Source organism: Colletotrichum orchidophilum (genome assembly GCF_001831195.1).
Source record: "Colletotrichum orchidophilum strain IMI 309357 chromosome Unknown Scaffold_20.1, whole genome shotgun sequence".
NCBI classification, from domain to species: Eukaryota; Fungi; Ascomycota; class Sordariomycetes; order Glomerellales; family Glomerellaceae; genus Colletotrichum; species Colletotrichum orchidophilum.
Window position 1 is genome coordinate 391,741 of NW_019172976.1, and position 17,807 is coordinate 409,547.

Consider the following 17,807-nt stretch of genomic DNA (forward strand, 5'->3'; position numbering starts at 1 on the left):
GACCCCGTCCCGTTTCATCGAGGGGGAATGGGCAACTTTGTGGGAGAGCGCGGCATTTTGTAACTAAGATTCGTGTTAACAACCAGCACTTCGAGGCACACAAGGCCATCGCCCACCACATCGGGCCAACGGCCATGTGCCGAGTCATTGACGCCGTTGCTTGAGATGTCGATATTTGATCTCGAAGTAGGGCCTAAGCCGAAATAACTACGCTGCACACAGCACATCTCTGCTCCAAGGCCAACACTGCACACCAAGCATGCACGAGGCATGCTTAGTTGAGGTCTGATGCTGGCTGCACAGTTCAGTTCTGTCTTGGTGCGGAAAAGATGCAAGGTGAGGTCTATAGCGCAAAGGCACCTTAGAATATGCCTGACTGGGCTGACGACCCTTGGCGCAGCCATTAAGCTGTCGAACGAAACATATACTGGCTCACTGCATCCGCCTGGTCGACGAATAGCTTCCATCTACGTCAGCGGAAGTGTCGGTCGTCGAAGAAGGCGTGGAAAGGACACTGTCCTAGCTAACCATCTTCGTCACTTGAAAAAGATGGGGTCGTGATCACTTCTGGTGGTAGGCCATGACGGAGCGTTAAGGAATGTGTGGGGCCAAATTGATGATCCCTGCCCATACTGCGACAGGGTCTGGTTCCTCACCAAAAGCCAAGCCTTGGGGACCACCACCCTGATGCTTTCCAATACCGTATGGTAATTGCTGGCTCTGGAAACCTGGATCATCCTTCGCCCACGCGAATTGTCTTGCGGTGCGGTTCGGGTTCCTGATGGTTGGGGCTGGGCCATCTTTCTGGTGCTTCTTAAAAAGAATCGGATCCCCTGCCCACCGACACACGGTTACATATCTGTTCTATTCTGTCCTGCCCTTTGTCTTTTCGTGCTCTCCGTCTCTCGAATGCGACTACACTAGACATCTTCCTCCGCCCCCCCGATCTCATCCGTCTGGTCTCTTCTCTTGCAGCTTAGACAAGCACCCCCCCCCCCCCCCCCCCCCCCCCCCACCCCCCCCCCCCCCCACCCCACCCCCCCTCACCCCGCCCCCCCCCCCCCCCCCTTCCCCCCCCCCCCCCGCCCCTCCCCCCCGCCCCCCCCCCCCCGCCACCCCCCCCCCCCCCCCCCCCCAGCGCCAAGCGAACCTCGTCTCCCCTCAAAATCTAAATTCTCCTTGGAGCAGCCGCAGCCCCCATCGGTCCAAGGTTATCTAGTCCGATTTTTACCCAGTCGGCCCCGATCCCATGAATCTTGCAACAGTGATGAAGGTCAATGACACGTCAGGTCCGTGGAGTAATCAGCCACGCAAGGCAAGAGTGTACGGATCCTCCACCAAACGGGGTGTGTGAAGTGTGGCTCGGCCTTAAGTGGGGGCGGTCTGGCCGGTGCAGAGTACGTACTGAGGTAACGACATGGTCGGCCTAATCCAGTCGCTAGACTTCCACTTCCACCTCCTGGCTAAATTTCGGGCGGCACATAAACCGACCGTCTCCCGTCGTGGCGCTACTGCTGAGGTAATACCACCATCCGACACATGATTTCGCGTGGCCCAGCAGAGGTGGGTCATCCCTGCTGCTGCCTTGACACGGTCTGCAGGACGCGCTTTCCCTATTTTTAGTAATAAGTGTTGCAATCATTAAGAGGGGATACCTGCCTGTCCGTGGTGCTGTCCCATTGAGAACGTCCAAGTCTTACCTCGGAGCCCGTCTCATTCATTCTTTGCTCTTGTTTTTGTCGCCTTTGCTTTTTCCTGATGCCAATTTGCATTTGCCCCATTCCCATGGATTGCATTCTGATATTTGGTAATATCTTGCATCACAATGGCCGCCAATAACGGCACATGGCACAAAACATCCGTTGAGGCCGCCGAGGAGCAGGGTCGAGGCTATCACACCATCCCAACGATTACTGGGCAAAAACGACCTCGTGCAGAGTCTGCGCATCCAATGGCACCGAAGCCGACAAGTTTGCCTCGCCACACCTCACTAGTGCAGAGAGCGTCAAGTTTACCTCTTGGCCCTCCAAAGCTCACAGCGAGCCCGATCATCTCCTTGAGCCTGGTGGCTACTCAAGGTCCATCTGAATACACACAACGAAGAGAATTCCAGTCAACGCCATCGTCATCTTCGGACCCGCTGCTTGCTCTTGCCCATCCTTTCTACGGTCTTCCTCGATCATTGGTCCGCAATTTCTACAGCCTAGGTATCAAAATCATGTACCCATGGCAAAAGGCATGTCTCCGGGGACCAGGACTGCTTGCTGGGGAAAGAAACCTCGTTTATAGTGCTCCGACCGGAGGCGGAAAGTCTCTTGTGGCTGACGGCAAGTTCGCCCACCAATGTTGTTGACACCAAACTGACTAAACAACAGTGTTGATGTTGAAAAGAGTCCTCGAAGAAAAAAACTCCAAAGCTCTTCTAGTTCTGCCGTACGTTGCACTGGTCCAAGAAAAGGTTCGCTGGCTGCGAAACATTGTCCAGGGCGTAGCGAAACCTAAAGATGAGATTGACGATGAAAAACGCATCTGGAGGCGGCGAGCCGACGAGGACACGATCAGAGTCATTGGCTTCTTTGGGGGAAGCAAGATCAAATCCACTTGGTCCGATTTTGAAATTGCCGTGTGTACTATAGAGAAGGTGGGGGCGCACCGCCTACGACTTGGATCAGGCTGACTCTGACCTGGTAGGCAAACGCACTTGTCAACACGGCGATCGACGATTTCACAATCAAGCACCTCAAGGCGGTTGTCTTAGATGAACTTCATATGATTGACGATGATCATCGCGGATATCTTATGGAGTTGATGGGAACCAAGCTGCTTACCCTGCCTCAGCCCGTGCAAATCATCGGCATGAGCGCCACCATGTCTGTGGGTGCGACATCGTTGCATGACTTCGTCCAGAACATACCCTGACTTACATCTGTAGAATATCGGTCTCTTGGCTAACTGGCTAGGGGCTCATTCATACGAGACGCGCTATCGTCCGGTGCCAATCGAAGAACACCTTGTTTACGAAGGCAACGTGTACCCAGCGGCCACGACGAGCGAGCTGCTCAAAACGGCAAAGAATCTCAACGCTTTGACTCATCAGCCGGCGTCTAGAGCTATAAGACGCATTGAGCCCTCCAGCCATAAGGTATTCCAGGATCCCGTGTTAAATGCTGTTGTTTCGCTTGCCAGCGAGACTGCTAAAGCTGGGTACGGCGCGTTGGTCTTCGCTAGCAGCCGCTACGGCTGTGAAGCAGATGCCCGCTGGATTGCTAAAGTCATGCCGACGCAATTCGAGCTCGATCCTGGTCTAATTGAGAAGAGAAATGAGCTGATGGCCGAGCTACGTAGTCTCGGGACGGGCATCGATCCTGTCCTGGAAGAGACAGTACCAATGGGCGTTGCCTTTCACCGTAGGTCTACCCAGAGAATATTTCCAAGACTAGCAACTAACACATCTACATCCAGATGTCAGTTTACGTGGTTGCCGTGTCGTCGGACGAGAAGCTAAACGTCACAGGCTGGTCTCACCACTGAAGAACGGGACATCATCGCCAATGCCTACGATGTCGGAACACTCAAAGTGTGTATAGCAACGTGCAGCTTAGCAGCCGGCATAAACTTGTACGTCTAGAGATATGTCATAATCGCGGGTAGTCTTGCTGACAGTTCTGAGACCTGCACGACGAGTAATCCTTCACAATGCTCGCATGGGAAGAGATTTCGTTGGGCCATCGATGCTGAGGCAGATGCGTGGACGGGCCGGCCGAAAGGGAAAAGACGAAGTCGGAGAAACCTACCTTTGCTGCCGAAAGGATGATCTTGAGCAGGTCATCGACTTGATGCATGCCGAGATGCCAAAGATCACAAGCGGTCTGATGACGGACAAGCAGCGAATTCAAAGGTCAGAGATTCAGCATAGACGTACAATGGCCTCCGTCATGCTAACAACATCCAGGGCGCTTTTAGAGGTCATTGCCATACGATTAGCAACAAGCAGAGATGCGCTGGATGAGTACATTACAAGGACTTTGTTGAGCCATTCTGGCTCTTTGAAGTCCCTCCAAGACTGCGTCGAGGTCAGCCTAAAAAATCTGACGAACATGGGCTTTGTGGCCACAGATGCATGTGGTAACTACCAGCCGACAAAACTTGGAAGGGCCATAGTAGCCTCTGCGTTAGATCCCGATGATGGAGTCTTTATTCACAAGGAACTGGAACGCGCGCTCCAGGCATTTGTCATGGATGGAGAAATGCACATCCTTTACACTTTCACACCCATCCAAGACTTTGGCACCAATATCAACTGGCAGGTGTTCAGGAACGAGATGTACAACCTTGACGACAGCGGCCATCGAGTTCTCGGGTTCCTCGGGCTAAAGCGTGCTGTGATCAACCGACTGTATGTTCCCCTTGCCCTTTTTCCGATGTCGCTAACCGTGACCAGGGCGCAGGGTAGCTCACTCAAAGAAACGACTGCCGAGGAGAAGGAGATAGTTCGTGTACACCGCCGGTTTTACATGGCTTTTCAATTACGAGACCTGTGCAACGAAATGCCAATCCACGCTGTCGCGCGAAAGTACGATGTGCCGCGCGGCGCTGTTCAGACCCTGTCCCAAACTTGCAACGGGTTTGCGGCTGGAATGATCAAATTTTGCGAGCATATGGGTTGGGGGTGAGTTGAGCCACTTGTCACACACAAAGTAGGTCACTAATCGCATTGCGCAGCGTTATGGCTGCTGCACTAGATCACTTTTCAGATCGTTTGAGGGCCGGCGCGAAAGCTGACTTATTGGCCTTGGCGCAAATTACTTTCGTGAAGAGCAGGACAGCGTGAGTTGCGTGGACGGGGAAGGCGTCGGAATTGTGTCTTACTTTATGGAACAGTAGGGTCTTTTGGGAGAACGGGTTTCGCAGCATCGCCGCTGTCGCAAATGCCGATCCCAGTGAGCTTCTGCCAATTCTGATGCAGGTAAGTAAGCAGACGACTGAGCTCGTGATTGACAGCAAACTCATTATCTGATAGGCTCAACCGAGTAAACTGCGTATCAAGGAGCAGGAAAGTATCAAATACGAAGAGAAACTCATGGCTAAGGCCAGGGTCATCTCGGACTCGGCCAACCGACTATGGCGTAAGTCAAACCGAGAGACACATCGGCGCCGTTGGTGGAATGTGAGTCGGGCTGGCACAGCAGCTGATTATGCGTGCGTACAGGTATTCAAATGCAACAAGAAGTCTACGAGGAGGAATAGCCAGCTTGTCGGAGGTTGTCGGTTACGGTTCGAGCGGCCGAAAACACCCTCGTGGCTGGGCTGCACCACAGCCGTTGCGAAGCTGGTACATCGTACCCGGGCAGTTGGCTGTGGTGCTCATAGGCTCTTACTACCACCTCCCGCAGTAGATGCGCATGCGTGCCGCCGCACATCCGCCAATAATTGGTGACGAAGAGGCCCAACCTGCATTGCGTCGGATGGTAGCCCCTCCCACCGCATTCGCAGGGCCGGATATTAACGCGACAAGTGCGTGTGATGGAGGTCCGCTCCCACCGCTACTCTGGGCTCTCGTCGCTCCTCAGTGGCCTGACTAGCCGCGATTTTGGAACAAAGCCGTAGACCGGCAGCCACCAACACGAAAAAGGTGCAACGGTGCAAGACAACCAGACGCAACTCGGGCTCATCACATGGCACCCGCAGTACGGTGCAGCAACTGCGTGCGTCCCGTTCCGGAGCTGCGCATAGGTACAGGCAGGCACCCACACCACGACTGACCCAGACACATATGGCGACGGAGTGCATGGAGAGCAGACCGAGGTGGGTGGCATTCCCGGGAATGTTCGCTAGAGAAGTGAGCCATGACCGATCGAGGAATGGTGACCCGGCGCAAATTCTGGGTGACACCTGACATGCAATCGATTCTTCTATGCGATAACGCAACGGTTCATGCGCGAGTTACACAGCAGCGGAAGCGGGAAAAGGAAAAGGAAAGAAACTGACTTTGTCCCGAAAGGGTCTTGTCCGGCGGGCCTCTAGTGACCGAGATGCGCCTCACCATAGTTGGTGGTCGCGCCCAGAAGGCTCGCGACCAACAAAGGTCTGACAGCCACCGCCCACCGAGCTACCCACCCTCATCCGTCTTGTTCGACTTTTACATCAAACTGTGGGTGTGGCTGCCTGACCTCGGTCTGGTACAAATCTAAGCTATATGAAGCGGTCGTTCCATGTCTCCGAAATGCGCTCTCAAATTTCTCTCTTTCTCTTGTCCTAGTTCTCCCGTGGTCATTTGACTCGACTCGTTCATTTCACTTATGGTCACCTGCTGCAGCCCACCGGAAACATCGTGAGACTCAACCTCGAAACGATTTCTGTAGATCTCGACTGAAACTACTTCATACACCGACTGCGAAATGTCCACTCATAATCGCGCCCGCAGCGGTGGAGGGAGCAGTGCTGATGCGGATGGTGCCGTTCGAACTCTAGGCGACGTGATGAGAGCAGGCCCGACCGATTTTCCCCACATCGTTGTTGTCGACGAGACGCACGAAGAAAAGAAACGGAAAGATGATCCTAGCCCGAGCAAAGATCTGTGGCTGAGTTCAGCAGATGGCCGGTACAATTCGACCATCATTCCCTTGCGAGTTGGACGAGCGCCGAATCAAGAGATTTTCCAGGTACACAGGAACATCTTGCTAACGACGGGGTATTTTCGAAAAGCTCTTTGCGGAGATTTCAGAGAAGCCGACGCGCAATCGATGGACTTCCCAGAAGAGGACCCAGCCATCTTCCACTTCCTCGTTGCCTTTCTGTACCAAAGAAGCTTCGTGCCTATCAGGCCAGCTGCATCAGCGCTGAATGTTGACGCATCGGACCCGGGGAAAGCACAAGAATCCGGCCACCGAAGCGAGTCGGAGTCGGAGATCTCATCATCGGAGGCCAGCGACGCCAGCGCCAGAAGTCGAATCCGGGCGCAGCGGCGGCAGCGGCGGCGGGAGCGGCAATGGGACCGCATGAACCGAAAACAACCAGGGACACACCGCCCAGATTGCAGATGTCCGCGCTGCACCACAACCACCGGACCGCCATGCTGGAACTGTGGCGTCGGTCGCACAAGGCCGATGCCGGGCCACCTCCCGCCGCACATCATCAATCATATGCCAGCAGTAAGGCCCATAGGCATGCAGCAACACGGTCGACGCCGTAGCCGACAGCAAGCCCTCACACCGCCAGAGTCGACGCCTTCAGTCGGCATGCCAGCCTCTGCCACAGACGAGTACGCGGACGGTGACCGCATACGCGGCCAAGACATGCGAACTTTCTTGCTCACATACGAGCTTAGCTTGGAGGTGTATATCGTCGCCAATAAATTCCTCATGGACGACTTCAAAACCGTGATTCAGCGTCACTGCATCGATATGCTCGAGTCCGCCGGGCCCGACGCAGCACAGTCAGCTGTGTTACAGCTTTGTTCGAAGCTCTACGCCGGTGTCCCCGACTCCGACCCATTGTTGAGGATGATATTTGCGCGCGTCGGCTTCTTACAGCCTCTACTCTGGCAACGAGCGCCGCAGTATACGTCGGAGTTCCTTATTGGGCACCCAGAAGTTGCGGCCCTTATGCTGCGCGAGACAGCGATTCGAAGAGAGGAGGATCTGGGTAGTAGAGCGCTGCCGTCCATGGAACGGGCGACGCATCCTCATGCTATGCCTATGTGGCCGGCTGCGCCGCCCATGCATCCTCATATGCGGCTTCCTCCGCCTCCGCCTCCACATCCGCATTGGCACCCAGGTCCGTTCGGTGTTTGAGTAGACAGGATGGGATACAGCATTACCAAGAGATCCTGCACTGGAAGTTGTCTGTCATGAATGATGTTTTGTTCGTCAGCGAGAAGGATGTTGCATTGTCACATGGAGACACGGGAATGGCGTCGACATGACTGTTGGTTGTGTGTGTATGTTATTGTAGAGCGAAGGGGAGGCTGCTGAGCATGGGTGGTGGGCAAGGCGAAACTCTGTTCAATGGAGCCCCGATTTCGGAATCCCTTGTCCCACGGCGACGGGTCCCTCGTTGCTTTGTTGAGGAATATTGCCCCATTGGTCGATGAAAGCGAAAGAGAAACTGCAGAATTAAACAAAGGCGCGTTCCGTTTATCCGCTTGAACCAAAACCCAATGAAGGTCTCCGGCTGGCTCATGTGATTCTTTTCGTGCCAGCAGCCCATTTCGGCGCTGTGAGAATGCGTCGTGCCGAGACCGAGGCAGCAGGGTAAAGGTGTGTTGGTGAATAGTTGCAGACGGTGTCCCTTGGTAGGAGGTATGAATGGTGGAGGTAGGGTGTTGCTGAGTCAAACAGTCGCTCAGAGAACAAGAAGGGTGGTGATGCCATTTGATCCGTCGAGAAGCCAAAAAGGTTGCGGCGGAGAAATTACATCGTCGAGCCTGCCCGTCCATACGAATGCTTTCGGGGCATGATTGAGGAGAATGACCGAGCGTACGAGCGAGCCCACACCCCGGCCAACAGAACGACCCCAATCACCCCCAGTTTTCCAAAAATCGCTGATTCCGGGGTTCAGGTTGTGCTCCGCCCGCTCCAGGCAGCGAAAGAGAGGGGAAAGCTTGTCCCCCCTCAAAGTCGGAACCCCACCATCGGCGCTAGCTACCCCACGCACGACAGGCACAAGACAAACAGTGACAGCTTGTACATTCTTCCTGTTCTTGTGTGTCCCCCGTCGCGATGCTTTCGTCCGGGAGAGGCCCTGAATTGGCTCTGTTCCCGGCCGGCGGAGGGTGAAATACAAACTAGTGCAAATTGGACAGGTTGATTAGATTGTTACCTACATCATTGGTCCGGTAACCCCTCTCCTCCCCCGGCCCATCGGGGCGAAGGGCGATTCTAGGTCGGTATATATGCCAGCATCCTCCAGCCACCGCCGTCAGTCAGACGATCCAGTTCGTTTCCGGCGTTCCTGCTGAAGCCTCTCGAGTCCCTCATCGAACTCCCCCTCGGAAACTCCCTCAAAGGCTTCCGATCGGTGCAAGATGGCGCCCGTCTCAGGGACCGTAGCAACGGTGATTACGGCGCTGACGGCGGCCTTCAGGACCTCCGGCCCCGCTCTGCAAGAGCAAGCGCAGCAGCAGCATCTCCTGGCCGAGCTCGACTACGGGAACTTTCAGGGCGCCAACTCGGACCAGTACAACATCTCGTACTGGCAGAAGATCCCCTATGCGGCGCCTCCCGTGGGAGAGAACCGGTTCCGGGGACCGCAGCCCCCGGCGGCTGTGGATGGCGTCGTTTACGATTCTAGCCAGCCGTTTGATATGTGCCCTCAGAGGACGGTAGGTTTTTCTCAGTCGTTGGTAGGGTGAAAAAAAGTTGCCTGACTGGTCGACTACGCATTGCAGGTGAACGGTTCCGAAGACTGCCTGTATCTCGGCCTCTACTCCCGCCCCTGGATCAAGGGCCAACCCCTGAAGCCCGTTGTCGTTACCTTTTACGGCGGCGGCTTCATCCAGGGGTCGGCCTACTTCGGCATCCCGCCCTCGGCGTACCCGATCCTCAACGTCTCGAGCTCGTCCGACATGATGTTCATCTACCCAAACTACCGTACCAACGCTTTTGGCCTCCTCCCCGGAAAAGAGATCGCGGCAGACCCAAACTCGGATCTGAACCCCGGCCTGCTGGACCAGGAGGCCGTGCTGAAGTGGACCAAAAAGTACGTGAAGCAATTCGGCGGCGACCCGGACGACGTGACAATCTGGGGCCAGTCGGCGGGCGGCGGCAGCGTGCTGGCGCAGTCCCTCGGCCGGGGCGGGAAGCAGGGCCTGTTTCGCAAGGCCATGGCTAGCAGCCCGTTCTGGCCCAAGACGTACGCGTACGACAGCCCCGAGGCGCAGGCCCTCTACGACGAGCTCGCCGCCCGCACGGGGTGCGCCGGCGCCGACAGCTTGGCTTGCCTGAAGAAGGCGGACGTGCAGGCGATCCGGGACGCCAGCCTGGCCATCTCGAACTTGCACGTGACAAACACCTCATCCTTTACGTGGTCGCCCGTCATCGACGGCGAGTTCCTGCAAGAACCGCTCTCCAAAGCCGCCGCGGCCGGCAGGGTGAATATGGACCTGGCCTTCGCGCTGTACAACACGCATGAGGGCGAGAGCTTCCTCCCCGCCGGGCTCGCGAGCGCGGCGAATGCGGGGTCCCCACCGTTCAACTCGAGCGAGGCTTCGTTTAACAAGTGGCTTAGGGGGTTCCTACCCGGCTTCGGCGACCGGGAGATTGAGGGCGTGAAGAGGTTGTACCCCGCGGCTGGCACCACGGAGACGATTTCGTACAACACGACCTACGTGCGGGCGGGTCTCATCTACCGGGACGTTGTCTTGTCATGCCCAGCGTTTTGGTTCTCTGGCGCCGCGCCAAGGGGTGGATATTTGGGCGAGTACTCGCTCAACCCGTCCAAGCATGCCAGCGATACCGTTTGGGTAAGCTCTTGTTCTCTGTTTCAGTGGTAGGATGTAGTGAGTGGTGGCTAACAATCACGCAGTGGAATCAGATCAACGCAGTGCAGACGTCGGACCCTGCCCGCTACCAGGGCTACGCCGGTGAGTGGTCCAGGATTGCATATTGGCTTACCGTATGACAGTTATTACTAACAATGGATACTCCAGGTGCCTTTGCCTCTTTCTTCCAGACGGGCGACCCCAATGCTCTCAAGCTGTCGGCATCGACGGAAGCTGGTGTACCGCCCCTCAAGGACAGCAAGGAATGGGTGGTTGACCCAGCGGGCTTCGCGGCTGCTGATCTGGGACAACTAGAGAAAAGATGTGGATTTTGGAAGAAGACGGCTGCAAAGATACCCATTTGAGGAGGCGGTTCTGGATACGTACATATATGTAACAAACTGTATACAAACTAGTCGATTGGGTTGTCACGAAGCTTAAACAGCTCCCTCATCACATCTTCCGTCTTGGCGCGCAGCGCTGAGTGGTACAATTGGTTCGTCTCGTATACCTTGGCCTTGACGAGCGCGGCCGTGTCCTTGGCGAACTCGTAGTCGACATACATGTCGTCGATGTAGCCTGCGGCATACACAGGCACTGTGTTCTCGCGCAGCTTCTCTTGATCATACAGGTCTGGCCATCCATCAAACTTTGCAAGAATCTCGGCGGCTTCGCGCAGTTCGATCAACTCAGGGTATGTCTCGAAGTGCAGTGGAAAGATCATCTCGCCCGAGAAGTAGAGGGGCGGAGCTGTGTACTCAGAGATTGTGGGTTCCTTTTCCAACCACGAGAACTTCTCCAAGGACTTGCCGACTCTGTAGGCTGCCCAGTTGGAAGCGACACCTGGTCCATCGGTGTAGATTGCCTCGTGCAAGATGGCATAGATGATGTTGCTATCGAACGAGGTGGCCGTTTCCACGTCCGTCAGGGACGCGCGTGTGAAAAAGCCAAACTGGTCCAAGTCTGTCTTCAGCTTGAGGATGGTCGAGTGCACAGAGTCGAGTCCTCCATGAGCACCAAAAGCAAGGCCAAGGGTGAGAAGCCGCGGGATCGTGAGATATCCGCCGCCAGGGAGGTTGACCTTTTTCTTTTCCTGGATGAAACGAGCCACCTGATGGACGGCCTCGACGTCTTCGGGATACTTTTGGTAGTAGGCCTGGTTTCTCTCCTGGACCTTCTTGAAAGTTGCCTCATACACCTGCTCGGGCGACTTGCCAACGGGCGCAAGACCGCCCGTGAGGAAGACTTCCCGAAGGCCTTGAGGGAACCTTGAAAGGTAGGTGAGAGACACGAAGCCGCCGAACGATTGTCCAAAGAGGGACCACTTCTTCTTCTCTTCCGGAAAGTCTTCGGTGAGATAGGCTCTGATGGCCTCTAGATCGTTGACAATGTTGTCTTGGCGAAGTAACTTGAGGTGGTCGGCTTGTTTCTGGGCGTTACCCTCGAGGGCTAGGGTGGCAGCAGAGACCGGGGAGCTGAGTCCAACTCCTCGATAGTCCAGAAACAGGACCTGATACCCTCTGTCCAATGCAGTGCGAGTGATGGGACTATCTTGAGGCTCCGGATTTCCAAAGCCCGGCCCACCTTGCAGAAACACCATCCATGGTTTCTGTTCGGCCAGCCTCTTCTCACTTTCGCTGGGAGGGACTATAGGTCTCTCATGCTTGGTGACACTTCTGCCGAACAATTGGAGAACGCCCGAGGCTTGGTTGCTGTAGTCCTTCGGAACCTCAAAGAAGAGCTCAGAGACGAGGAATTGACCTGTTAATCCAATCAGTGCTGTCCTACGACCTGGGCCATTTGGGGAGGAGGAGGAAGGGGGGTTGGGTTACCTGGGATGACATGTGACCTCTTGCTGAGAAGTTTCGCCGCACTAACCACTTTGGAGGCCATATTGAGCCGACGGGGCTAAGATGAAGGCTTGGCGAGTGACAGTCAGAAAGAATGTTTGCTTAAGAACACTGAAGTCGATGTTCGCAATTATCTCAATTAGTGGACATTTGAGAACCCCGCCTAGACGGCGGCGCAAGATAAGGTAAATTGCCGTAAAATGTCGCACCTTCTCAGTTGGGCAACAGGGGCGACTACAGTGTAACACTGTGTACTTTGCACGCCATATAAAGCATCTTTACAGAAAAGGATTCCGGCCCTCTACCTCCTCCAAAGTCTCGATCCACTTCAAGAGGTTGCGTTTTCTCATCGTCCAGAAGTGTCCTGTCACGGGCTTTAATATCAGGTTCCAGTCTTACTATACTGTCGTCTAATATGAATCTAATATATGGAGCGTAAAGAGAGGAGTAGCCGGCCCTTACCTCAAGGCTTTGAATATCAATCGAACACTTATTTACTCCTTGGCGAGGTGATGGAATGATGCATACATTAGGAATCATGAGCTTTCCTACATTTACCTACCAAGAAACCACATTTACTGGTCAATGGAGTGGTGAAGTTGTTGAAATTTCGAGCATAGAACTTGAATGCTGTGACACCTTGTATGTGTCGACTCAGTATTATACATACCTTAATCAGGGAGTGATCACAACGCCTACTTATACTTACCGAATGAACTTTCTCAAATCCATGGGTAGGACGATCTATTCGCGTAAATCATAGGAGAATACGGAGTAGAAACACGGTAAGGTAGCATTGGGGCGGGCCATCCGTTGCTGGGCTCTTCTCTCTCTCGCTTTGCTTGCGTTACTTTCACTTTATTAGAGGTAGCAATGTTCCAGACTCCTTACATAAGCTCAGCTCCGATTCCTGGTGACAATCCACCAATAACGTCAACCCCCGCGCACAATCCGAAGGTGCTCGGCTCGGCAAAACCTGTGTCGGACTCTACGAGCGCCGCGCCTCTAGCGAACGTCCCAAGTCCCAACCTGGGGAAGCGCCTGGTCCAAGATGGGCTGCCAAAGGAAAGTCTCCCCATCCACCCAAACGTCAAATACCCTCTCTTTCCGCCACTCCATGCCGCATCCCACATGTTCCGAGCGCGAAGCTACCAACAGTGGGATGAATTACATACATCTAACCACGACGCTTGTTGAATCCTTCAACGCTCTCGCCGATGAAGTCCAGATCCTGACCGACAGGAAGACGATCCTGGAGCACAAGCTCAGATTCGCCCACGAGCAGGTAGGTTGAAACGAAACGCGCAGGGGTTTGTCAGCAGAGCCACTGCTTTGCGACACTCTCCTCACCACCTCCAACATGATGAACAATCTTAGCTCTAGATCAAGAGCTCCTTTTACAAGGGGCGAAGACTGATTCCTTTACCATTTTCTGACTTGCAATTTTGCAAATTTACCCTGCACCCTCGTCCTTTGGCAAGCTTCGGTGGTAATTCTCGCTAATCGGCCGGCGTTCACAGTACCAGTATCTTGCCGACAAACATGCCCCTGCTGCCCCCGAAATCTCCGAAGTATTGGCAAAGTTACAGCTGCCACCCGAACTCGCGAATCCATCGCTAGAAGACGCCAACCCTGTACCGCTACCGAAGCGCAATAAGCTGGATACCCGAAATCAGATTGCTGTCATCATACGAGACGGCCGGCGCGTTGCCCAGCAGCTCACTTCAATCGGCGAAACGAGCAAGACGAGCGACTCTAGCAGAGAGACTTCTTCTCGTGAAGCACAGACAGGAACCTCCATGTCTACCGTGCTTGAGCAAGACTTCACGATCGAGGGGAAGAAGGGGCCTTTAGAATGTCCCTTTTCTTCCCAGAAGGGCGAGGGCGATGGTGAAGTGCAGAGCGTCGACAAGGGCGAGGGCGATGGTGAAGTGCAGAGCGTCGACAAGGGCTCACAGGACCCTTCACCTCACCACTCCTCAGATCCCATATGTGCCGCCATGTTTGAGGAATCGACATCTCAACCGACCCCCGGCGCTGTCGACTCCCCCGCCAAATGTCCGATTCGCTACCTAGACCAGCACTCCCCGGAAGAGATTGCACACTACGTCGAGACGCATAAGCACGAACTGCCTCGCAGTCACGAGGTCTGCGTGAGAAGATACCAGAAGAACGAGGTGCAAATCAAGAAGCTGGACGCAAAATACGGCAACTTGGTGAACATGATTCAGGGGCTTAGCGCGCTTCATCAGCCCATGCTGCCCGAGTCGCAACAGGAGCAGGAAGAGATCGAACGAGCCTCGAATGAGAGGGTTCACAACTGGGCGAAGGCGGTCACAGACACGACAGCAGAAGATGCCGAGCAGTCTCAACCCGAGCCTGAGGATGCAGATGAGGTTCGGCAGAACCATTTCGACCGAACGCTTAAGGAGGTTCGAGTGGGCGAATCCCCGAGCCGTCCGTGGGGCATATCAGTCCCAATCTATGAGTCTCAGGGTCTGGGTGATGAAGAACGTCCTCTTTCACCCCCTCCAGCCCCCGTTTTCATGCCATCTGGTTCGGAAGGCGAGGAAACGCCAGCACAAAAGACTGGCAAGTGTCCCTTTGATCACACGAAAATGGCAGCGATGGCAGCCGCTCGGGAGGGGGCTCAACCTGCCTCTCCTACACCAGCGCCCAAGCTTGTGTCAAACGAAACAAGCGAGGACGCATCACCACAAAAGACTGCAGGAAAATGTCCCTTCGATCATGCTCAACTTGCTGCCATGGGCTTCGCATCGCCGACGCCGGATACTGGTGATCAAACATTTGTCCACCCCGAACCGGATCCTCAACCGATTGAGCTGCCGTCTACACCTGTGAAGCCGCAGCCGTCTCACAGTGTGCCTCCTCAGCAACCGACCTTCATAAACCCCCCGCTCGACGCGAATAAGCAGTTCGCTCCGAACGGCTTCCCTCAGATGGTTTTCACAGGCCCAGTTTTCATCGGTTACCCCATCGAGCAGGCGATCCAGTTCATGCAACACTTCCAAGGAAGGCAATAGCGGCCTGAGCCTCTGACGTCTTCTCATCTCTATTACTCTCCATAATTCGTTTCGCACATATGACTTTTTCTCAGGTTTGGGAAAGGCAGGCGTTTGACTATTTTAAGCGAAGGCGTTGGGATGTGACCTTTGATTCGTAGCTAGTTTTCCTTATCCATCCTCGTGGACTTTATTATTATTTCAATTCACCCCACGGTGTACTGCACGAGTTTCATCTACAGATTGAGGAAGTATCGAAGGGGGAAAACGGTATGAATGGACACAGGAAGAACAAGCAGACAGAACTCGTCCTAACGATACAACACAAGACCAGAAATGAGACATTGATATCATGAGAAAACTTTATTTGCCAGCTTTCATGCTTCGCTGTTCGTTATCCTGAAATACTTCAATCATGTTTGATGTCTAGAATTCGTGTCTAGTTCCACATCAACTCTAAGTCTTCAGTTGCTGGTCGCCGCCAAAGAAAACGCCTAATCCGAATCCTTGAAACCGCCCCCGTTTCCGTTATGATCGTCATCAACCGGATTCACGGGGCCCTCACGCCCGGCTTTCTGTCCATTGCCCTCGTTTTCGTCATCATCATCGTAATACCCACCTTCCTCATCGGCCTCGCGCGCCCATAGCGAAATGTCATCATCGTCCATTAGCGCCGCCACATCCTCTGGGTCCACAAGCCCGGCCTCAATATCCGAATAGTCGGGCGCGTCCTGGCCGGGTACGAGACCGCCCTCGGCCTCGGCCTGCTCCAGGGCCAGCTCGGCGGCGCGGGCCATGGTGCGTTGGTAGATGAGCCAACCGACAACGAGACCGACGGTGGCCCCGAAGATCATGGAGATGTAGTTGATCGCCTTACCGCCGGCCGTCATCTCGTCTCCCTTTTCGGCAATGAGGGCGATGCGGCTGCCGATGAAGACGTGGACGAGAAGCTTTGGACTGACGAAATCCCCTGTTAGTCTACTAGAAGTGAGGCGAGGATGCCTGTGGGTCTCTGCTGCTTACCTGGCAAGGGCGGTGGAGACGGCAAACGTCCATGGCTTGATGGAAGGGATCGTGGACAGAAACCCATTGGACAAGCTGTACGGCAACGGACAGAAACGCACAGCCGTCAACATCCCGATCCCATCCTTCCTCAGCACCTGACCCAGCGCAATGAACCGATGATCCTGTCCGACGAGCTTGTGCACGTAACCGCTAAAGATGCCCCTGCTCGTGTAGAACGCCGTCAGGCTGCCCGCGACTGTGGCCGTCGCGACGATGGGGTATCCCAAGGGAAACCCGAAGACGAAGCCGGACACCGAGACGGCTGTGCTATAGCCGATCATTGGCGGGAAGGCTGTCATGAAGGTGAAGGCCCAAATGATGAGCCATCCGAAAGGCAGCGCGCGCCACTTTTGGGACACGGGCGCCAGCCACTTGAAGATTGCGTGCGAGTAGATGAGGAACAGCAATCCCAGGACGTTGACGACCAGGAGGAACACGGCGACGGCGACGCGCTGCACGGGGCTGAGGCCGAGGTACATGCCCCAGAGGCGGTTGCCGGCCTTAACCGCGGAACGCACCACACGGTTGACGCCCGATAGCGCCGTGGTTTTCCTGGAAGCGAACTGGCCGCCGCGGCCGAAGCGCGCCGCGGACATGCGGCGGGTGGTTGTTGTTCTCGAGGAGGACGAGTTGCCACCAACGTTGCGGATCCATGGCGGGCGGACGTCGGCGTGGGCTTCGGAGGGGGAGGACGGGGGGTTCGGCGAGAGAGAGAGTGCTCTCGCTGCGGATTCGTAGTCAGCTGGCATCGTGGACACCTAGTTAGAGACCTGAAGAGAACGAATGGCGGCAAAAGCAGTGGGAAGAGTGGCGGCTTTGGGGCCCGGAGGCTCCGGATACAGGAAGCTATTCGCGGGGTTCGACCAGTCGATATAGGTACGCTGGTTTGGAGTGGGCCGCCTCTTCGCAGTCAGATCTATAACTGGTTCACTCGATGTTCTCCTGGGCCATTTCGCGGGGGAAGAAAAGGCAGTCTTGGGGATATAGAATTGAAACGAATTAAGGAGAGAATTATGGTGAGAGAGGAGAATGCGTCGCAATATTGAAAGAGCTGACCTCACACCCACTGCGATGAGGTAAGCTACCTGACCAAGTGCCCCAAGCCACAGCGACATGCGCAAGGTACGCGGTTAACCTCTTCCATGGATCGCCGGGGCCGTCAATGCGGGCGGGCTGCTACCGGGCCAAAATAACCGGGGTACTCCAGGGTCATTGAACTGCTCTGTGAATAGTAGGATCTACCTTATTTTAGTTGCGCCAGAACAAAACGTATAGAAGGACCAAGGAAACAAGTACACGAACCCTCCTGGGTAGAAACTCAGAGTTGGAAACCCGAAGCTTGCTACTGCTACTGCTGACGACGTTTACAGAGGAGTACCTAAAGAGCCA

The 17,807-nt window shown here is 55.0% G+C and overlaps 5 protein-coding genes across 5 annotated transcripts; 3 read left to right on the forward strand and 2 right to left on the reverse strand.

Moving 5' to 3' along the window:
- Window positions 1–1,825: 1,825 nt before the first annotated feature.
- CORC01_03426 (DEAD/DEAH box helicase) lies at window positions 1,826–7,793 on the forward strand (the record flags this gene model as incomplete). Its single annotated transcript, XM_022615076.1, has 14 exons — window positions 1,826–2,207; window positions 2,376–2,623; window positions 2,692–2,874; window positions 2,933–3,407; window positions 3,534–3,581; window positions 3,664–3,898; window positions 3,953–4,669; window positions 4,723–4,827; window positions 4,882–4,966; window positions 5,021–5,167; window positions 5,210–5,332; window positions 5,608–5,705; window positions 6,002–6,179; window positions 6,363–7,793. 14 exons carry the CDS (start codon window positions 1,826–1,828, stop codon window positions 7,791–7,793), a joined length of 4,455 nt encoding a protein of 1,484 aa, XP_022478535.1.
- Window positions 7,794–9,025: 1,232 nt separating this feature from the next.
- CORC01_03427 (carboxylesterase) lies at window positions 9,026–10,845 on the forward strand (the record flags this gene model as incomplete). Its single annotated transcript, XM_022615077.1, has 4 exons — window positions 9,026–9,322; window positions 9,389–10,462; window positions 10,525–10,582; window positions 10,649–10,845. 4 exons carry the CDS (start codon window positions 9,026–9,028, stop codon window positions 10,843–10,845), a joined length of 1,626 nt encoding a protein of 541 aa, XP_022478536.1.
- A 47-nt stretch (window positions 10,846–10,892) lies between these two features.
- On the reverse strand, window positions 10,893–12,373 carry CORC01_03428 (uncharacterized protein; the record flags this gene model as incomplete). Its single annotated transcript, XM_022615078.1, has 2 exons — window positions 10,893–12,241; window positions 12,313–12,373. The coding sequence occupies 2 exons, from the start codon at window positions 12,371–12,373 to the stop codon at window positions 10,893–10,895; spliced, it is 1,410 nt and encodes a 469-aa protein (XP_022478537.1).
- Window positions 12,374–13,381: 1,008 nt separating this feature from the next.
- On the forward strand, window positions 13,382–15,374 carry CORC01_03429 (uncharacterized protein; the record flags this gene model as incomplete). Its single annotated transcript, XM_022615079.1, has 2 exons — window positions 13,382–13,615; window positions 13,851–15,374. 2 exons carry the CDS (start codon window positions 13,382–13,384, stop codon window positions 15,372–15,374), a joined length of 1,758 nt encoding a protein of 585 aa, XP_022478538.1.
- A 473-nt stretch (window positions 15,375–15,847) lies between these two features.
- CORC01_03430 (uncharacterized protein) lies at window positions 15,848–17,167 on the reverse strand (the record flags this gene model as incomplete). The annotated part of the gene is made up of 2 exons (XM_022615080.1): window positions 15,848–16,310; window positions 16,377–17,167. The coding sequence occupies 2 exons, from the start codon at window positions 17,165–17,167 to the stop codon at window positions 15,848–15,850; spliced, it is 1,254 nt and encodes a 417-aa protein (XP_022478539.1).
- Window positions 17,168–17,807: the final 640 nt, after the last annotated feature.